Source organism: Necator americanus, chromosome V, assembly GCF_031761385.1.
Source record: "Necator americanus strain Aroian chromosome V, whole genome shotgun sequence".
Classification (NCBI taxonomy): Eukaryota; Metazoa; Nematoda; class Chromadorea; order Rhabditida; family Ancylostomatidae; genus Necator; species Necator americanus.
The window spans coordinates 30,263,405-30,284,782 of record NC_087375.1 but is presented as its reverse complement, the minus strand read 5'-3'; the positions used below and the strand labels follow the sequence as shown (position 1 = coordinate 30,284,782).

Sequence of the window (21,378 nt, the reverse complement as noted above, 5' to 3'; positions counted from 1 at the left end):
TTTACAGGTCTTTCTCTGCTTTTTTCAGCACCAATCGTACATATTTCTGTAATGTTTGAGTATGAAATAAACCAACTTTTTTCTCGGAAGAGCTCCAACTCCAGAAAATAGTCCAAAAAGACTTGAGGGCTCCAACTCTGGAACATCCTTCCAAAAGACCTGATGGATGTAAAAAATCACTTCCATTGTTATTTATTTCGTTACAGCATTTTTTAAAACCACAATCGTTTTCTCTTGTAATTGTCTTCTTTACTACTATTACTATTGGTAGTGTTGTCTTCTATAAGCACCAATACTATTTTAAGTTTTAAAATTTATTAAGAAATTCTGTTCATTAACAATTCAGCAGGAAATTCTACATGTTACATTCAAATCGAGGATTAACAGAAGAAAAAACTACATGAACATAACATTTTAAAATTGCAGTAGTCTTTGTGAAATGATATTGAAACGGAAACGGCTTGATTTCATGAGACTTCCCAACCAATTTACAGCGAAAATGCACTAACCCACTACAATCGTTTTCTCTTATCTGGGAATCTTTCGTCGCCTTCTTTTAGGCGCTTGTTTTTGTTTACCCTTCTTTCTATTGAACAAACCATGTTTATCCTTTGTATGTGCGAACTTCTTGGGCACAGACTTAGGAATCTTCGGTTTCGCTACCGTTTCACGTGAATCTCTTCTCTCATGGGATTCTGCTGATCCTCTTCGATCAAAACCCTCAGCACTTCCACCCATGTACGCTGGTTCCGATTGATATGGCTTATAGTTCACATCTGGCCTGTGATCCTGTTCTTTTGATCCAGTAACCGAAAAATAATCGTCGTCCGATCCTGGTTGCCAAGGATCCGGGGTCGGCGTAGGTGGCAGCCAAGGTTCCATTGGCATGGGCGGAGCGTCGTAGGGAAAAACTGGATGGTCCGGCGATTTTTCCACGACTTCAGCAGAATGTTTTTTCTCATAATTCTTTTCATAATAATCTTCAGTCGACTGCTTAATTTCTTCTAATGATCCTTTTATTTTTTCGGCAGACTTTCTTGTAACCTATGAAAAAATGTGGTTATTGTTGTCCTTGTTTATTGCTTGAAATGTGGTCAGCTATGAGAAAAGGTAAGAGCAATTCTTATATAAAAACTATGATGACCCAACGGAGTATAAAAGCCTAGATCTCCCGATGAGGGAGATTTCCTCGCGTTTCCACTCCTTCTTATTTCACAATTCCTGACGACTTTTTTCAAATTTTCAAACAACAACTTTTTTGATTAAGAATAAATCGATATAGAAGCAAAACTCATCACTGATTTCCACTTTAAATGCTTTCCAGTTTTTTTTTCCTTCATAGAACAAGCACAACATTAAAGAAATAGAAAAATTAACCACTACTATCTTCAATGTAGGAGAAAGGACCCAAACACCCACAGTTTTGATTAACGTTTCAACAAAAAGATGGTTTTCATCAGCAGTTTAAAAAAAAGGTCCCACAACATTCGTTTCAGTTCCTATACCCGAAAATCCCTAATGATTATCTCCCATTATCCGCTTGCCGTACTAGTAAAATTACTTTGCAATTTAGAAGTTCGCTGAGTGTTGAAAAAAGAATTAATTGGGCGCTATTACTGAAAATTTACGAAACAACTAACCTTTTTCGGTGTTCTTCTTTTAATCGGAATTATTATTGCTAAACCTACTGAGATGATAGAAATAATTATTTCCTAAAAAGTAGCGCTTTTCTAAAATCCGATAAAGTTGTGAAAAAAAGCACAAAAACAAACTTACGACAAGAGTCAGCCACATCATTGCTTTTTGGTGTTCGCTCCAGTCTTTTGTTCTTTTTCTACCTGCATAAATGAAATATGAGACACCTACTAGAATCTATCAATACCTATAAAATTGATAGTTTTTATTCGTTGCCATTTTTAAGTCTAAATCTAATTACGTTTTAAAACGCACCTAAAATTTCTCTTAATTCATCCACAGCATCCATACACTTCGAAGAATTTCGAGCCCCACAAGAGATACATTCTGTTACATATTTATTACAAACACTTGCTTTCATATTTTTCATACATTCATTAAAATTGACGATACAAGCCTTTGCAGAAACTGAAATTGCTCCAATATATTCCTTCTAGAGTTATTTTTTAATAGAAAATTTTTCTAGTGTAAAAACTTACACAAAGTCTCACTACATCCATCAAAAATAATATCAAACAATTCAGAATGAGTTTGTTTTAGTTCTACTTCGGATGTACTTGTTTCGTTCGTCCCTGGAAATATCCAGTCAACTAAACTGGTAGATTCAACAAATTATGCGCACATATCAAATTTTCGATCAGATAAAATCAATTCGAAGATGAACCCAATTTAGAGGATTCGGGAGGAATGGATTATCTGAGCCATTCGGAATCCATCGAATAATCGAAATATTCGCATTACTCATTCGCAATGATTTGATAATATCTATGAAATATACTCTAAATCCAAACCTGCAGCAGAAAATGCATCATATGCCTTTTCTCCATACATACGCGCATCCTTACAGCTTCTGACTATTGGTGGTCCGCAGCCGTCCTTATTTTCGGAGTATTTCTAGAATATGAGAAGTATGAGGATAATACAGTAAGTACTTTTATATCCGGGATTGATACTGGAAGAGAAACACAAATAAAGTTGTAAACTCCTTGCGCAACCACCGTGTATATTGATCCATGAAGTGTACGAGCCTTCCTAACCGCGACTACCAGTATCGCATACGCTAACATGCGGCTTGAAGATTATTTCAAAAAAGCGCCGAAAGTAGTTAAAAGAGTGGTTGAGCTCAAATTTGGGGATAAATTCTGTCAAAAATCAGAAAAGAGTAAGATTAAGGTTAGGAGATTAAGAGCAGCAGTTTAGGAGAGCTCACAGAATGATTCGTTCATACGGACCTGTTGCAAATTGTTGATAAAAGGCAGCGTATCACGAAATTGGCAATCCTAGAATCTCCACAAATAGGTGGTGGTAGGTAGAGGTCACCAGTACAAACCTAATCATACTCAATTCCCTTCAGCACTGTAAGAGAAGACGTGTGAAAGAGACTTGCAATCTTTCTTCCCAACGATGCAACTTGCTACGCGATAGATTGCGAACGGACATCTCTGTGGTCCTCTCACGTCCGCAAATCAAATAAAAGCCATAAACTACTGGAAAATAGCTCAACAGCAATTCGCACAACACATAAACGCGTTGCAGATTGCCCTCATTCTATCCAGATGGCCCCTCGTGAGCTACACCGCCTACCTCTATCTAGTCGTGGAAAGATCCGAATATTTATTCATACACTACGGTCAGTGGCGTGCCAAATAAGATTTGGCAAGGAGAAAACAAATATAGTAAAGATATAGTAAAGAGACGGGAAAGTAGAACACACCGAGCATTGATCAGTTCGGATTAAGTTGACAAATTGATTTTTTTACTCAAACACACCCATGCTAAAGAAGAAAAATTAGGTATCTAAGATGTGAGGAGTTTTAAAACATAAGCAAGCTTCAGATATTAGCTGCTTCCATTCACGTCAGCCAGGAAGATGCTCTCTTCCATAGAAGTCATAGGTTCAGTACCCGCAGTTCATCAGACGAGTATACTGGCTCACTCCGCTCAAGCGGTGTATAAAATGGAAGCACATATATTGCTAAAAGCGAGGTAGCAGCGATATAACACAAGTGTTGGGACAAAAATTCCAAGCATAAGGTTTTAGGCGATAGCGTACTTGTCTAATCCCTGCCAATAAAGTAGAAAGTAAATAGTTTAATTGAAAATTATTGGTGAAACAAAACGCAACTTAGTTGCTACAGACATTTGTAATGGAACAAATAAAAACAGCAAAGAAACAAAGCCATAAAACAAACGAATTATAGACATCAAAAGCTTGACAGATGAATTCAGAAGATACGTTCAGAATATCACCGATGTAGAAGGGACAGGGGCAAGAATTTGGGATTGCGGTGGTGTGCAACCACTGTGTGCTATTTGTGGGAAATGAGCTATACAATGTCGTCAATCTCGTGATAAGCTGCTTTTAAAGGCATCACTCCACGAATCTGAGGTGGTACGGATTTCAGGTGGAGTATTCGTATACGGGATAGTGGATTATGGAGAGGAGGTGATTCCGTCCATTTCTCCCTAATTGCCGTGAAAAACCGCCCGAAAGATACGGCTTCGGACGTTCTGGCGCACTATTTTCTACAAGGAGTTCGACTGGAGCGCGCCAGCCTTGTGCGGCGCCGCATCCTCCGTGCCGTTTTTTTACGGCAATTAGGAAGAAATGGACGGAATCACCCTCCTCTCCATAATCTACTATCCCTTATAAGAATACTCCACCTGAAATCTGCACCACCTCAGATTCGTGATAAGCTTCCTTTAATCGTCTTCACAAAGAACCGTAACTGCTCCTGATCCGTTCCATCACGGCCTGTGCATCGTTGTTGCGAAGTTTGTTGCACACTCTCACCTCGACACATAGACACAACCTGCTATCACAGTGCCGCTTTCCAAGTTGCAGTCTGTAGCAATCCTTATGACGAGCGCAGCAAAAATTGATCGGCACTGAAAGTTTGGATTTTAGATGGACATACATATCCTACTTATACAACGTTAGGAAAATCTTGGTTTAAAATACGGGAAAAAAACATCTTGAACACAAGGCATGCCCTATTTTTTCTGAAAATATAGGGTTACTATGGTTCACTGCCTTACCATCAATGAAGCTCCGAACGAACTCTACTGTCAACAGGCGTTAAGAATACTGCGCAGTGGAGGATTTTCCCGATTCCAGGTTCCACTTATATCGAATCGTACTGTGTAGATTTCAGTTCACTCATTTTGGACGCTGGAAGACAGATGTAGCTAGGTTCTAAAGAGGGTAGGCTGTTGTCGATGGCTCGAGACCGTCCTGCAGCCAACCAAACCTTTCCGATTCCTCCGGGGTCGATAAAGTGGTGCCGGATTTGGCCGAAAGGATAAAATCATTCATTTGAAGGGGGAAATGTAGTTTTGGGGCGGGGGCACTCAATGGCGCCCCTGTTTCTCGACACTCTAACCTACTTTTTCTCCTAGTAACTTTACCTTATAATGCCATAGATCATCTGAGGCTTCTGCATAGGTTTCAGGGCCCCGACTCGATTGAATCAATCATTTACTTTGTGAAACTAAAGCGCCACTGAGTGTCCCCCTCCCCTCCCAACTACAACTACCAATCAAGTTCCCATTGCAATTCATTGTAAGGCTCTACACGCGTTCATGAACCTCAAACAATTCTTAGTTGAACTCGATCGCGCAGGCGCTTGTTGGAGGGATTCATCAACGCTTTGCACGACATCCTTTGTACTTTTTATCCTGAATATTGGTGTGAAAAGCTGACTAAGGGAAATCTTCCCTACTCGTCGCATAGATCAATGATTCAGCTTGATACGGGTTCGTAATATGATAATAATTCTACAGTGACAGTTAGGAAAAGGTTGATCTATGGGATGCTCCATAAGCTCCACCAGACAACGATTGTGAAGTGGTAAATAGCGCAATGGCTCAGATTTGCCATACATTTTCCGAAAAATGGAGCATACTGTACAATATGTCATGCATAGGGAATTTACAAAAAAAAGTTCTCTACAACTGGTGTACATGGATTTCTTTTCTGCTAAGGAAGAAGTAGATCTGGGACAGAATTTACATTCTTTTCTTAAGCCTCCAACTATTTCTAACAGAACTATTAAAATGTCAAGTTGGCAAGTATGAATGGGACCTTAAAAAAGCTAAAAAGAGGAGAAGTAAAAAAAAAAAGAACTGGATGTTGACCTCTATACTGCGCACAGTTCCCATCGAAAAGTTTATGAAGTCGTAATTTATGGTCATTAGTGAATCCGCAGAACCAATCATCTGGTGAGATACAAACACAGCTTGTAATATTAAACACGAGTAGCACCACAAGCCGCCTTCGCTTCATTACCTGGAATTTTTTTTCAATGATTATTTCACGTTGTTCTAAGACTGAAAGGCAGTACACCACGAAATTGACGATTTTGGTTGCGATCTTTCCATGACAGAGTAGGACTAGGGGTGTAGATTACAAGTTTGAGCTTGACCACGCTCAATTCCTCCTAATCGTCCTAAAAAATGCCCACGGAAACGACCTCCCGTTACAATTTTTCCGACGAGGCACTTTGCAACGGTCCACCTCAGTGCACGCGCCGCGTCCTCGAGTGAACGGATAAAAATCAATGATGGCCCCTCAGCAGCATATTCAAGTAAAAAAATGAATAGGCTACTAAGGACACCAGAACGTGCTCATAGCGTCCTTACGTACCTCGTAGGAACCAAAGCGGTTCTCACGCCGTTTTTCGCAAAATTTAATGGTCACTTCCCAACTTTACTCATAAGATGCAGATACTACCAACAATTGAGCTTCAGACTCTTTCTGTGGAATAGTACCTATTGTTGTTGATCATAAGTTGATGAAAAAATTTCAAGACGATTCGTTTATCCATGATGGGGAAACGATTCCCTCATGAACAGAACCCAGAGAAAAAAAGAATTCTCAATGTTTTTGGGTGGATATTGCTCACTGTATCTCCCTATCAACTCGATAGAGAAATTGGCTCAAATCGTTCTTCGAAGCATCGCAGCTGACATCCTATGTTTGTTTACCTATCATTCCCAGCAACCATTAGCCAGCTCTTGGCACGAGTAAACACCTAAGAAGAGTTTTTTTTTTTCGTTGTCTTCGAGTTGATATCAATATTAACATTAGGTGCTGTACACTCCCACCGAATAACTAGAAAATTTTTGACTTTACGTTCGCGACAGTATTTAAGTGTTTTCTGGGACCTGCAGCACACCGATTCAGAACTCTGGACCTACTTCAGCCCTTATCATCGCTCTGTAGCGCCTACGCACCATCTCGACTCGTAGGAGTCGTCCTATCTTCACCCTGTCTGCTGCTTTCTGGTATTTCCTTTGAATGGAGTTCTTCTGAAGTATACAGTTCGATGAAAAAAAAACGACCTGAATCCTCCTGGGTAAGAGGCTGTGCTCAAAGCGTAGCGATAGAGCTTGCGGCTGCGATCGGGGTGTGACCATCGCTAGTCCCATTCGGCTTTAGCCGCGCCGGTCAGGCGGTTGTACTCGAAGCGCCGTGGTTTAGGTCGTTTTGAGCAGACTATATCAATTTCCAGTTCGGAAAGATCCAGTTCATGAGCGTTTTCCTAGCAGATGATCCGTTTTAGCCCTCTTCATATTCATTTGACTTTTTTTTTTAAAGAAATGAAATCATTTCATTTACGGATCTGTAGATATATTTGTGGACAATTCCACTATTTCTGCCTGTAACTCCCAGATCTAATTTCTGCATTTCGTGATGAGTGGATCATTCTTTCATTCGTTATTCTTTACTGAGAAATCAAAATCTGCCCCCTAGTAGATTAATTTGTTCTTTCCTTTATGTGTTCGTTCATTTCTCGTCCAATCATCAAAATGAACCAACGATTGCCTCGACAGCCGTTCGATATCACGAAAGACGCGAAATGTCTGCTTCTCACAACAAATGGTGTGCAATCGTTAGTGCATTTACAAACTAAAATCCTTCCTGACTATGCCGAGAATTCAAATTCAAAGTGGTTTGGAACGGAGTGAAAATTTAAACAACTTGAATTATGCAAAATCTTATTATAACAGCTTACATATTTACTTGCCACGAAGAATACTTTTCAGAGATATTTTTATGATCGCTTAAACGAAATGAAAATACTTTTCGTTATCTCTGCTGTCATAGCTGTGTTAATTCGTACCGTTTACGGCAATCACATGGAAACGTGCTGAAAGACTCGCTCAATGTACTTCTTCTTGTTTTCTTTTCAAGTGAGTGGATGGCACCGTTTTTTTTTTCATGGCCTACGGCATCATCACGATTTGCTCAGAACTATGCACAGAAATTTGCTTTTCATTGAAATTTTGTATTTTGGGAGCTTAAAGTATAAAAGTTGAAGATCATTCTTGTTCTTTTCTTTTATCGGTGGGGTTGTTGATGATGGAATTGTTGCCACGCCCATTTGATTTTTCAGAGACTCTCACACACCTAGCAATCATCAATCGATTGTCCATATCCATTGTGTGTTGCTGTCGCACATTTCGCGTCTGCGTCCAGCTCGCTGGAAATAACGGGGCAAACTGTGGAGAAATCCCTGGGCCAAGACCGATACTCGGCGGCTTTTTTTTTTACAAAAGGGGATATTCGACTTTTTTTACGGATTTTCTGGTCTTTATAGTGTCCTCGAGCTATGTCTCAGTGGTCCCAGTCCGATTACGGTTCCCTGCATCCGCAACTCGTCACCATAATCCATTTAAGACGTGGATGCGCCACATTTGAAAAAAGACGAACCAACTATTGGAAAAGATGTGGGTGGTGGTGTTGGTGCATCATGGGATGACCCATCCCACTTGCCAAATGTCAACGAGAAAACCACAATCGAATAAGGAATGACCACGAATGTAACCCTACATGCTTGGAATGGGGGCATCTGCTTCCCTTAAGAAATAATATTCGACTTCTCCATGAATTTTGGTGTTAAAAGATTCTCACGAAATCTCGGCTCTGAGAAATTGAACAGAAACTTTTCCCTCACATCGACAACAACAACTATCTCCCGAATATTTACCTTAAAAACAAACCTATGTGGCGAATTTCTCTGCATATGTCGAACGACTGCTCTTGATGAGCTCCTCGAATAAAGTGAATCCAACTATTTCAAAGGAAAAAAAAACGTTTTTCATGGGATTGATAAAGGGTCAACACCACTACGATTGATTGATTGAAGTGACCGGGTCAAGACTGCACCTTTTTTTAAACTGTCGAATAGTTTCTATCAGATTCATCATCGCACTGATGGTCGTAACGCGATCACTACGCAGCGACATCGCTGATCGATTGCGATCGTTTTGGTTGTGTCGGGAAATGGCACACTGGGGAAACATTGCGACGACCTACAGGTCAGTAAACGTATTAAACGAGAACACTTTTTTCTTTTATTTTCCTTTTTTTGAGTTGTTCAATACGTGCTTGACGAGAATCTTAAAAAGTCATGTTCTTTGACTATTTGATGTCCTCGTATGAATACGTCATTATTTATGCGCATGGTTGACGTTATTATTTACAATGAAGGGTCGACGTCTAACTCCTGTCGTCGTTCCTTATCATAACAACAACACCCTTGTGACCAAACATGCATGTGAATGCGTCAAAGTCGTCTGGTTCATAGATTTCTTATCAGACTAGTGTTTTCAACCGAACCGACACTGTACAGTGCTCACTCCTACTGTTAGATCTGGGTTAACGATCTAAAGATCGTACACCTCTGATTTTATTCTTTCCGCAAGCATAAATCATTGATAGTTACGTTCTGATGCATTAAGAATAATTTTTGATTCTTTTGAAACTCAATTTATTTGCACCTAATTCTTATCCTCGATACATTGAGGCTATTACTAAATTTAGCATTTCTATGATTCTCGGTAGAGAGTAGAAGATCCAAAATTGGAAAATGTTACTGGTTGAAGTTCGTCCAAATGTAAATTTCTATTCGTTGATGAATTCGTCATAAACGAGTCCCAACTTCCTATCACCTATCGATGTTCAAACGAACTTCTTTATTTTCCAGTCGCCCGAGTTCTGGGTCAAAAAATCTGCCACCCGATTGATGGGCAAAGGTCATCGACTATTTTGGTGACAACATTGTTGTTTGATGTATCTTTATAGATACATGAAGAGAAATATCAAAAAAAAAGTGGAACTAAGCTTATGGAACAACCCAGTAGTAGCAATGTGCAGTCAAATAGTTATCAGCATTCAAAAATTCGAAAAACTCGGTTACCTGGCTTAATAACTGCGCCCAAATACTATTATCTATACTAACTGTGTATAGTGGAATTAAAACGATATGAAGCACAGCGCAGTTGCGTAAGCGGCTGCGCTCGAAGTGGTGCGGTGAAGCGTAGCGGTCAAAATCGAGCTGGGACCCTTGATTCCACCATTCTTCGCTGCAGTTCGCGACGGACCCAACTCGATTCCAACTGCTTCCTCCACCATGCCGCTTCAAGCGCAGCGGCTTACGCAACTGCACCGTGCTTTATTTCATTCTAGCCTTGATAAATTGTTCCTATCGTATCGTTTTTTTTTATTAATAGTTTTCATACTTTCTGATGAAATTTGTTCCTTTTCAATTGCTTCCGTTCAACTTTCTTTCGTTAAACTTTTGGCTTACAGAGGATATATTGTCGCTTCTTCGAGATCCTGGATTATTTTGTACTTTCATAATATTTCAGTATGATTGACTGTCTCTTAGCTCATCTCTTTAAAAATTAGACACATTTTGCAACGGACTATGGAATCTCGGGTTCTTTCTTGCACTCCTCCATTAGATGACTACTGAAAACAGAGGAACTAGCTGTTACTGACAGAAAATAAACGTTTCCTTCGCTGTGGAAATTAACAGGAGAAAACATCATAGCCAAGGACTTCGTGGGTTGGTGCTGCTTTTAATCGGATGGATACGGTCTAAGCAACGAGTTGTTCATCGTGTCCTGTACATAAACGTTTTATTTAACCGCAGATGAGGATCTGCCCTCTTCACTAAATCTATTTCATCGCAGTTGGACGAGTCTGTAAACGAGTGTAACCAATACTTCGCGTTGCTGTAATGTACCTGGGAAACGATGTACTTGGGAACACTTGGGAACAGCTGGTTTTTCCATCATATCTGTGCAAATCCACAACGTTGCACGTGGCTTTTCGTGATGTGGAAGATCTGTTCACATGTGTTGTACTGATTGTTTACTGTTCTTACGTCTGAGTAAACAACTAATCTTAGTCTACAGATACGCACATGTGCGAGAGCGTAACAGTCATGGTATTTAAAAGGATACTTCAAGTTATGGGTGAACAATCTCCCAGAGATTGTCCGAACATCCCTCCTCGACCATACGCCACCACAAGTAGTTGGCATTGAAACGTGCCCCGAGGTGATCCGCTATTCTCTTTATTCCGATCTCAACGTGACCAAATGGAAAAGATTTTTGTAGGAGTAGTAATAACAGTAACAGAAGGGCATAATTAATTGACTCAGTAATTGTGGCGACTCTGGCTCGATATTATATTTTATTTCTAATGGCTATAGGGGTGATATCTAGGCACTGCCTGCGTGTTTTACCGCTGTCATATTTCTGGAGTGTTTTTTCCTACAGGTTGCTCGGATTGATAATCTCTGGTCGGATAAGTAATCTGCCCGGATGGATTAGCCCACCAGAAAGGATGTTATTTAAAAAAATAGTTCAGGGATTGTAGCTAAATGTAGCGGAGCGGAGCATTTCCAAGCATATCCAACAGCGCACGTTGTGTTTAAAGGGTCATTCACAGAGAATCTGCCGGACGCTTTACAGTTCGCCGCGTACATCATTTAAAGGTATCACCCCACGATTCTGGTGGTACGGATTTCAGGTGGAGTATTCGTATACGGGAGAGTAGATTATGGAGAGGGAGGGAGGAGAGGGAGGAGGGGGTGATTCCGTCCATTTCTTCCTAATTGCCTTAAAAAACGGCCCGGAAAATGCGGTGTATGCACGAGGCTGGCGCGCTCCAATCGAATTCCTTGTAGGAACTAGCGAACCAGGACGCGCGAAGCCGTATCTTCCGGGCAATTTTCGCTCCCGCGCACCCGCTTACGGCTTCAAGTCCAACCGCTTACGCAACTGCACCGTGCCTCATGTCGTTTTGACTCGGCTATATTTCACTGCACCTGTTCACGGTCTCAAACTTTGATTAAAAGTTTAAAGTCTCTGACGTATCGACCCGCTTCGGATGCGCCAATGCGTCTTACTTTAATTCGGAGTCCCTGAGATTTTGAAACGCGTGGTGGCCTATACAATAACGGGCCAGCCTGTGTATCAGTTCAGTGTTTTTTTTTACCATACTTAATGGATCCGGTTCCAATTTAGCGAACTCGAATCGATGAGAGGCAAAGTTGGTGCTAGGGTGGTTTCGAACCATCGATCGTGCAGTCGCAGCCGCGTCTCCTAACGACTGCGCTACACCCGCCCTAACTTTAAGTAACTTTAAATACATACAAACAAATACGACTATTTGTTGGCAAACTCTGAAGTACAAACGAGCTAAAAATGCTTCCTCATCTCATCGACTGCATCTGCACCAGTCCTCAGTCCATTTTAATCCGATTACAGCAGGACTAACTTTGAAGAAGAGGTCTGAAATGAGCATTTTAATAGGTTTACCCGAGTAAGTGAGCTTATTTCCAGTCTTTGAGAAAAGCATAAGAGTTCCAGAAATGCTGTCTATCTCGGTTTGGTGGTTTGAGGCAAACCCGCTTGGAGCCCTTAAATCAAACCCAGTTCTTCGTGTGAGCAAAAATAATTGGTTGTGCGCAATGCCCTCGCTTTCATTTGACCGATTCCTATGAAAAAGGAAAAAAAAACTGTGCGGAATTCAATTACCAGTTTTTCTTACTCATTCCTGTAACTGTTGGAGTTTTGTTGATAGTCGAATTTAAGCAACAGCCGAGATTGTTAACAAAATTTATTACGGCTAACGTTTCGGCGTTCGACTATCAACAAGTTGCAATCTCTATGCCAAGATTCAAGGAAAGTCGAACTTTCGCACTGTTGGAGTTTTACTTTTCTGCCCCAATTAAAATAAGATTAGTTACATATTTTGCGTATTCATGTCCCTATACTATGTGGTTTCTTTTGTGCTGCGATGGAAATTAGAAGAATCCATCGGAGAAGAGTATACTTTGTGTCTAAATGATGGAAACAATTCCTGGCGTTAAAAAAACGAGACCAATCGTTGACAGAACTATGATACACTTCATAGAACGGCAAAAGACCACTTCCGTTTCTTCATCTATTTCTTCATCTATTTTATTCATTTCTTCGTCTATTCACGTTTCTAGACCACCATCACAGTTTGAAACCGTAAGAACACTGCGAGCTTTCCGAATGTGCATATTCCCGAATAATGTGGCCTTGAGTGCACTTATCCATCTGTTCGGTTCGGGAGGGCACATAAAACATAGTGGATAGTACACAGTAATGACAGTAATGTAAAAAAATTGGTCGCTTGTTACGTCCTAGCACTTCCCGCTTCCGAATATTTGTCGAAGCGTGACGTACGTTGTGTGTACGTGTCGGTGCCATTGACCGACTCGCTCTTGCAAATGAACGCCCATCTTGGAGTTTTTTTTTGTTTTTTTTTTCATTTTTCTGAATTATAAAGCTCATCTAGTGCGTGTGCTACATAATTTGTACTAGTTTTTTTCCCTCGCTATCAGTTTTATTAATGGGAATCTGTTATTCGTTTATGACAAACCTTATTCATCCTTTTGAGAACTGTTTCAAATGAAAAAAAATCACTTTCCTCCTTTCCTTGTTTGCTTTTCTGCCGCCTTGCCTAGATTCCTGTTTTTGGATTTTGTTTGGGATTGGGATTTTTGTTTGTTTCCTATTACGTATACTATCATTGTATGTCATTACTATTTTATTTACCTATTCGGTTCGTTCGTTTCCTCCTCTCTCTTTTCTTGCTGTGTACAGAGTGCTAGTGAGCGATCGTTATTCATCATCATTTGAATTCTTTCTACTGTATTACTTCCATTTCTAGTTACAGATACAGAAAACTCTCATGAATCAGGTGCATTAAACCCCTGCGACGCGTCGGAAGTTGTTATCGTGAAGGTCGACGGCGACCATGTTACTTGGTAATTTTGGTCTTGAAAATTTATGTAGGGTTTTAGATCGTACTGAAGATTAAATTGAAATATTAATTAACATCATATTTTACGAATAGACCTAGGTTGTTGTTAGCCCTTATTCTGGCCAAAGTTTCAGCCTCATAGGATCTTTTACTAGTTCGAAAAAGACATCGATAGGTCATCATTCCTCAAAACCTGATAAACCTCTAATAAATAAATAGTTTGATATAAGCATAAGAAATCAAGCCCAAGCAGCTGGGTTCTGTACTTTTTCTTCGGATCCATATTTGCATTTTTTTGGTGAAGCCAAGATCGCCAGCAATGTTTTTGGATGACAAAGTCGTGATTACTGTTTTGGGATGGGTTGTTGTACTCATGAAATTGTCTTCAAAGAGTCCCTACATGTTGGAAATTAGGTTTTAAAACCTATCGGAGTCTTTGTTTATTCGAATAAGAAGTGACATATCAATGTCCTCATTCCCATTTGTCTAACAGATGTTCAGACGAGATATACGGGTCACTTCGATCCCGTGTTGTCGAATGATGCTTCTTGGGTTTACATTAACCCAGTAATGGGTACGATAGAGAAGTGGTTAGATTTACAGTTTTTATATAGCGTATTAGCAGCTCTCAGCCACGAACACCCTCTATGAAAGGTGTGAAGAGCCTGGAAACTATGCAACAATGCTTCTCGACTTTCATATCGTAATTTTGCTTGCACTCCGGGGCTCATATCTGCCCATTCCTGTTTATTGATAGTGAGCAGCGTTAACCAGAGGATCATCTTGCGTCTCATGTTCACGTAGAGAGAAAGAAAAAGGCTTGTGCTCGCGTCTATAAAGACTAGGCGATGATTAACGTTAATCTCTAGAATTTCAAGAGGTTAAAGAATGCGAGAACCGTCAATTTATCAAGTCAATGTCGTTACCCCTCTAAAGAAATCATGAACCATTTATTGACTCCAAAGGTATGCATGGTTAACCTAAAGTGGAATAGTTCCATTCCACTGACTGCACAGATGTAGTGATCCACCATTGCACTATATTGTTTTTGAAATGTTTTTTTTTACATTGGAGAGGCTCGAAAATCTCAAGTGTTTCGAATGCACGATATTCGATCGGCCGAGCGCGCCTCTGAAATAAAAATCATTTTCCTCAATCAAGTGTTTGGCGTCTGTTTAGATAGCTCAAATGAACAAGTACGCGTGCCAAATGTGATTGCTCTGGTTGGTTTGCCAGCGAGAGGCAAAACCTACATCTCACACAAATTGTGCCGATATTTGAACTGGATTGGCATCAAAACGAAAGGCTTGTTTTTCGTTTTATCTATTAAGTTTTTCTTATGTTTATGTTTTGGTTTTTTTTCTTAATTTATTATGTTTGTTGTTTGTTGTCACGCATAGAAAATGATGAAATGAGTTCATACATGGTCGAGCAACTTTATGATTCCCTCTTTTTTTCCGAAATTGAGCACGAAAGCGCTGACCGATCAACACTGCAACCCCTTTATATAACGACTTTGGAAACCAGTTTAGAAAGCTTCTCCATTACAACACTCCGTGACAAATGCGACAACGAACACTTAGAAGGGAGAGTTATGGCTTATGATCAGACAGAGCTCGAATGAACGAATTCTCAAGGAATACATTTTCTACGTTTTGGCTGACTTTACCGCATGGTATTTCTGCGTGTTTTTCATGTAAATTCGTTGAGAAAAGCCACTATAGTGTTGCAAACAATACGCGCTACAGGATATCATGCGATGAACGCTTTTTTCAGTCTCATGTTTTTTTTTTTGTTTATACGGGTGTGAAATGCATAAGTGATAATTGTGTGAAAGTTTACGTGTAAGAACATTGTTGAAGTCTGCAAGTTTGCGCATATTTTGCGGATTTTGAGTCGTATTCTCTCTGGTATTTTTTTTCCATCACTTCATGTATATTTGTGACTCTTATGCTTGTGTTTTAAACCATTTTAACTTTTTCTAGCATTTAATGTGGGTGAGTATCGCCGCAAAGCATGTAAGGAGGGCGAATTTGATTTCTTCAGTCCTTACAATGAGAAAGGCACGAAGATCAGAGAGTAAGTTTGTTTCTCATTGGAATATTCTCTTAAATCCTTCAAATCTGAATGATTAGGTGGTTTTCGTGCTTATACTTTAATCTTATCAGAAATACCAATCAACAGTATTATGTTATTTATTTTTTATTCTTACTTGCCCTGCTCGCAGTCATCGTGCTTTATTTTCTTGACCTTCACACTGCGTTTGCGAGAGATTCTCTTTCAGTGAATGTGCTCGTTTGGCTATCGAGGACATGGGAAAGTACTTAGAAGCAAAGGAAGGCGAAGTAGCTGTGAGGAACCTTTTTTTAATCCTTTTTCTTCTTATCCAATTACTTCATTTCCGTCACTCCTGCTAACTTACCTTTCAACTTTAAATCTAACTTCTCAGTTTTTCCTATTCAATTAAATGGTCTCCTTTGTTAGTAGCACCTGTTTTTTTCACCAGAAAAATCCTCTTCTTTAGTATTTATTCAAAAAAAAAATAGAATTTTCTCCATTGCATTTCCATTGGTGCGCTGAGAAGGTTGTGTTGAGCTTTGATGTGGATTGAACAATGGTTTACACTATCATTCAACCGATCGTTCTTTTTAGCTAATTATTGTGCACCTACCTCTGTTAAGGACAGCGTATCACCAAATTAGCGTAGTTTGGAAACCTAATGGAAAACATAGAGTCCATGTTGTAGATTACGAATATGGGCTTGACTCTGGCTCAGTTTTCTCCTAAATGTCCTAAAAAATGGCGTAGGTAGCGACATTCTTTTCGGCAGTTATAGAGATACATTGGAACTCGAGACATTTGTGCACGCGCATCAACGTGAGATCAGTAGAAGATCAATGAGCTCTCCTCACTAGGGAGGCGTTTTCGCGTACGTTGTAGGACCAATGCCGTTTTCCACGTCGTTTTTCAGGGCGCTCAGGGGAGACTGAGCGCGCCCACGCTCATATTCCTAATCTACACTCCGAACTCTATGTTTTCCACCAGGTTTCCACACTACGATTTCGTGATACGCTGCCTCTAAGTTTTCATTTTGTGAGTGGCATCCTTTTTCAATGAAATACTCTTTCATTTAGATCTTGGATGCTACTAATACAACACGTGCTAGACGACGTCTTCTAATTGAATACTGCAAGCGCTCCGTGCTGAATCCAACTTTCCGGGTTTTCTTCATCGAGAGTGTCTGCGATGATCCTGATATCATCAACTCGAACATTACTGTGAGTTCGAAATATCTGTATTATTTGGAGGTTCCTTACGAGTAGAAGTTCATCTTTCTTCACGTTCTGGTTCTTAACCTTTGTAACATTTTTTTTCTTCACATCCTGGGAAGGGCTTTTGCTCCGCTCCGTACCGTATTTTTTGATTCTTCAGACATCACTCCCAGCATTTGCATCTCGTCCTTATTCCATCTCTCTGCGTTAACACTTTTTTATGTCAGTTTTTGCTTTAACGGCCACTCTTTAAGGAGGTAAAGATCAACTCACCTGACTACAAAGGAATAATGACGCAGGAAGAAGCTAAAGAAGACTTCATGAAGAGAATTGAGAACTACCGATTGCAGTATGAACCTCTAGACGAGGAGTTGGACGATGACCTCTCATTTATCAAGGTCGGTGCTCTTAACAAGACTTTACATTGTATTTTGTTTCAAAGATGATTATTTTGTCCTTTTTTGCTTACTTCCTCTTACAACCGATTTTTGGGTGATTTCTCAATTTAACTTATGGTTTTGGTAGAACTCATTTCTTCTTTCAAGCTGTCCAGTACCGAAATTTTTCTTATGGAACAGTTTTTAAGGTGATCAATGCCGGAAAATCATTCTATGTGCACAACGTGAACGGTCATATTCAAAGCCGGGTCGTCTATTTCCTCATGAACATCCATTTGTTGCCGCGGAGCATCTACCTAACAAGAGTGAGACTCAACTTATATTTGAGCTTGCCTTCTTATTTTATCCATTTTGATTCGAAAATATGCAATTTGTTTTTGTTCTTGTAAATGCGTCGTTGTTCGTTTCTCGTAGATTTTATTGCCCACCGTGTTAAAAAAAAACTTCCTGAAAAACTTTCTTGTCTGATTGAGAAGTGCACTTTGTGAATTTTTTACTCTCGCAATGCAAATAAGATGGATGCAGTTGCGGTGGTAAGCTATTGACCATAATCTCATGCGATAACATGCTTATTAGAAGATAGTCAGAATTCGATGAATTCAAGTTTTTGGAGTTTTTTAGAAATAAATGTGGAGCGGAATAAATATTAGGAGCCGGTATTAGAGAAGGAATTAATTTCACGAGATATTAATCAGAGTGTTTCCGTTTTTCTGTCATGAGCCGAACGTTGTTGATCTAACGAGCAGATTTGCTGTAGCGTAGTAGTATTGCACAAGTGCATGATTTCCAACTCCTGACATCGCCTGTACGTCAGATACAGCAGATATTTGATATTTGAGAGGGGAAGTGTTGTTATCAGTTGACTCCACATGTTTTCCTTATAGAGTGGTTAATCCTTTTTGGGAAGAGGCAGATCAATAGAGCTTCTTATCCCTATGCAACTACAGGGATAAGCCTGTGGTTTGCTTGAACTGTTCCGATTGTGGGAAGTGGATAAATATGAGAAACACCTAAGTAAACAATTGACTAATGTGATCTAATACTAGATGGGTTTGCTTAGATACGTGTAAAGAAATATCTGTTGCAGCATGGCGAAAGCGAATACAATCAAATCGGTAGACTTGGTGGAGACAGTCCTCTCAGCGAGAATGGCCTCACTTATGCAGAGAAACTGAAGGAATACTTTAAAGTGTGGAATTTCGTTCTATTTCCTTGTCATTTGTTGCAATTGAGGTGTGTTCTAGGTGGAATCTCTCAGAGATCTCCGAGTGTGGTCATCACAGAAGATTCGTGCTGCGCAAACTGCATCAAATATGCGCGACCTCGCGACAAATGTTGAGTACTGGAAGGTGCTTGACGAAATAGATGCGGTATGGAATTTGTAGACCATGTGTGGAGAGGCATAGCCCTGTTTAGGGTTAATTGATATTTTGGTTTGCTTAGGGAATATGTGAAGGTCTCACGTACGAAGACTTTGAATCGCGATACCCTAAACAGTTTGCAGAAAGGGACAAAGACAAGTATCACTACAGATATCCAAGTGGTGAGGTAAGAGCCGAAATTGTGTCGCTCATCGTTTAGGTTGTGCATTAATGTTTCTTCTTACTGTTAATACTCTTACATAGTACAGAGTTACGAGGACTTGGTAGCACGGCTTGAACCGGTGATTATGGAACTCGAACGCCAATCAGATGTTTTAGTCATTTCCCACCAGGTAAAGACTACGAAGAAATGTAGAAGAAACTTTGTTGTGAGCGTTAATACAACATGTCTAGGCTGTTCTACGTTGCATTTTGGCGTATTTTACCAACAAAAATCGTGAAGAGTTACCTTATTTGAAAGTTCCGCTGCACACAGTCATCAAGCTTACTCCAAAGGCTTATTCTTGTGAGGTGGAAATGTTCAAGTTCGACATCGAAGCGGTAAATACTTACCGTGAGAAACCTGGACATCCGGTACGTTTGCTGTATCTTTCGATCCTCATAAATCAGCTGAGAAGTCGATGAAATGGTCTCTTAACTGTGAAGTTCTCTCATGCAAATGTTACACCCTATATAGAATTAGTTGAATTCTGAGGCTATAATTTCTTACATTGTTTTATGAGCTCTTAAACCTGTATTTTGTCGTAGTTCGTTGTTGTTTGGTACAAATATTCACCGATATTTAGTGGGAGGAAAGCAACGGGGTCGGCTACTGTCTCTCTCCTTGGTAGGTCTGCACATCGTGTGCTGTGGTGGAATCTATGACTAGTGTAGCTTAGATAAGAAGAGTTCGATGCTTGGTGTTGCCTTCGGAAGAACTGAGTTTCCGCAAGCTTCCAACCCAATGTCTTTCAGAAATGATTTGTTTTAAAATGCTTCGAGAGAACCGGCGTATTTTGATGGTACTCTTGGTCAATTCATTTGCTTTGATACTTCTGGAAACTCACGTTTTTGCGAAAAAAAAAACAACCAATCAAACATCTGCTCAATATGTAGATTTATTCACTTTCTCCAGTATCTCCACTTGATTTGTTTTTTTTTTCTCTTGAGTTTGCCACGTAGACTCTTATTAACGTGTGCCATCTAGTTTATTTTCAAATGTAACATCTTTCCTATCTCAAAAAACTTCTACTCTCCCAAGCTATCCTTCATGCATGATTTATTCCACAGTTTTTCACCGATGTTACACAGTGTATTCAATGCGCACATTTCAGAACGTCGGAGATTTAACCCCCAGTTTGATCAGTCAACGGATGGTGTCCGTCTCAGCACCATTTTCTTCGTATATTTGAACATTTTTGGTAGCTTCTTTATGGCAGCTTATTCTATTGTAGAAACTAGATTCTTTAACAAGTTTTTAAATTAGTTTTTTTTTTAACCTGCGAGGTGTGCTTATCAGATTAAATGCCTCATTTACTTGTGATTGTAATTTGCAGGTTTGTAATGTTTATTGTACATAAGGTCAAGAGTTCTTTTATGTTTCAAGAATGCCTAAGCCGATGTTCCTCTTTTCAATCAGTGACTGAGTACCTCTCATTTCGTGCTTCTCAAATAGTGCCATTCATTACAGAGATTTAGTGCCACTACTATGAAGTTTTTTTTTTCTGTTCTGTTGTCTTAGAGTGTCATATTTGTCTTCCGTGAGGGTTTCTATTTCATACTTGAAATTCACCAATGTGTATGATGAGTCCGTTACTTAGGATTAAAATACTAAATTCAATGTTTGCTTGTTATTTTATGCAGGGAAGGGACGTGATTAAATACGTAACCTTCAGTCTTGGGTCGTTTGAACGTTTGATTGTACGGAAAAGTGACAGATTCTTGAGAACCTTTATCGGCCACAAGTGCAAGGACTGTTTGGAGAAATTCCATTGAAATTTTTGCTACAAACAACCCCTTGCAAGGACGTCCACAGATTCAGTCCCCTCTATATAATCTTCCTCTTGAGAATGAAAGGGTATTCCTCTTCCAGGGAAGTATAGATCGCATTATTTACTGCTTTGAATCAACTTGGACATGGTGGGGTCAAAACGACATGAATAATGGCGCAATTGCGTGGGCGGCTGCGCTCGAAGCGGTGAGGTGGAGCGTAGCGGTTAGAATCTAAGGAGAACCCTTCCTGACACCATTCTTCGCTGAAACCCGCGATGGTCCCACCTCGATCCCACCCTTGCCGCTTCGAGTGCAGCCGCTTACGTAACTGCACCGCGTTTCATGTCCTTTTAAACCTACTACACTGATCTGTATAGCAAAGGTGCTGCTGGGAGGTGTCTGTGTCCTTCAACAGTCCAGGAAGGGAATATGGGAAGAAGGCCATTTCTCGGTGATAAACAAAATAGGATGTAAGGCACAGTGAATAAATATATAAATATTGTGATCAACTCTCCCCGCATCAGGCGCCAGAAATTGTGGCCTCCATCAGTGTCGACTTTTCGACT

The 21,378-nt window shown here is 40.0% G+C and overlaps 2 protein-coding genes across 4 annotated transcripts; one reads left to right on the top strand and one right to left on the bottom strand.

Moving 5' to 3' along the window:
• Positions 1-528: 528 nt before the first annotated feature.
• Positions 529-10,114, bottom strand: RB195_015680 (uncharacterized protein; the record flags this gene model as incomplete). 2 transcript variants are annotated; one of them, XM_064206500.1, is made up of 11 exons in its annotated part: positions 529-1,044; positions 1,641-1,712; positions 1,777-1,838; positions 1,951-2,103; positions 2,175-2,267; positions 2,487-2,589; positions 4,490-4,584; positions 5,833-5,913; positions 5,960-5,983; positions 8,701-8,751; positions 10,057-10,114. In XM_064206500.1, the coding sequence occupies 11 exons, from the start codon at positions 10,112-10,114 to the stop codon at positions 529-531; spliced, it is 1,308 nt and encodes a 435-aa protein (XP_064062380.1). The 2 variants fall into 2 exon arrangements, with proteins under 2 accessions (XP_064062380.1, XP_064062381.1); XM_064206499.1 differs by lacking the exons at positions 8,701-8,751; positions 10,057-10,114 and having other exon boundaries at positions 5,833-5,980.
• Positions 8,915-20,232, top strand: RB195_015679 (uncharacterized protein; the record flags this gene model as incomplete). 2 transcript variants are annotated; one of them, XM_064206497.1, is made up of 14 exons in its annotated part: positions 8,915-9,018; positions 12,990-13,087; positions 14,969-15,094; positions 15,775-15,868; positions 16,074-16,140; positions 16,924-17,067; positions 17,316-17,459; positions 17,648-17,764; positions 18,547-18,648; positions 18,704-18,829; positions 18,903-19,007; positions 19,090-19,173; positions 19,235-19,414; positions 20,155-20,232. In XM_064206497.1, 14 exons carry the CDS (start codon positions 8,915-8,917, stop codon positions 20,230-20,232), a joined length of 1,569 nt encoding a protein of 522 aa, XP_064062378.1. The 2 variants fall into 2 exon arrangements, with proteins under 2 accessions (XP_064062378.1, XP_064062379.1); XM_064206498.1 differs by lacking the exons at positions 8,915-9,018; positions 12,990-13,087 and adding an exon at positions 13,784-13,793.
• Positions 20,233-21,378: the final 1,146 nt, after the last annotated feature.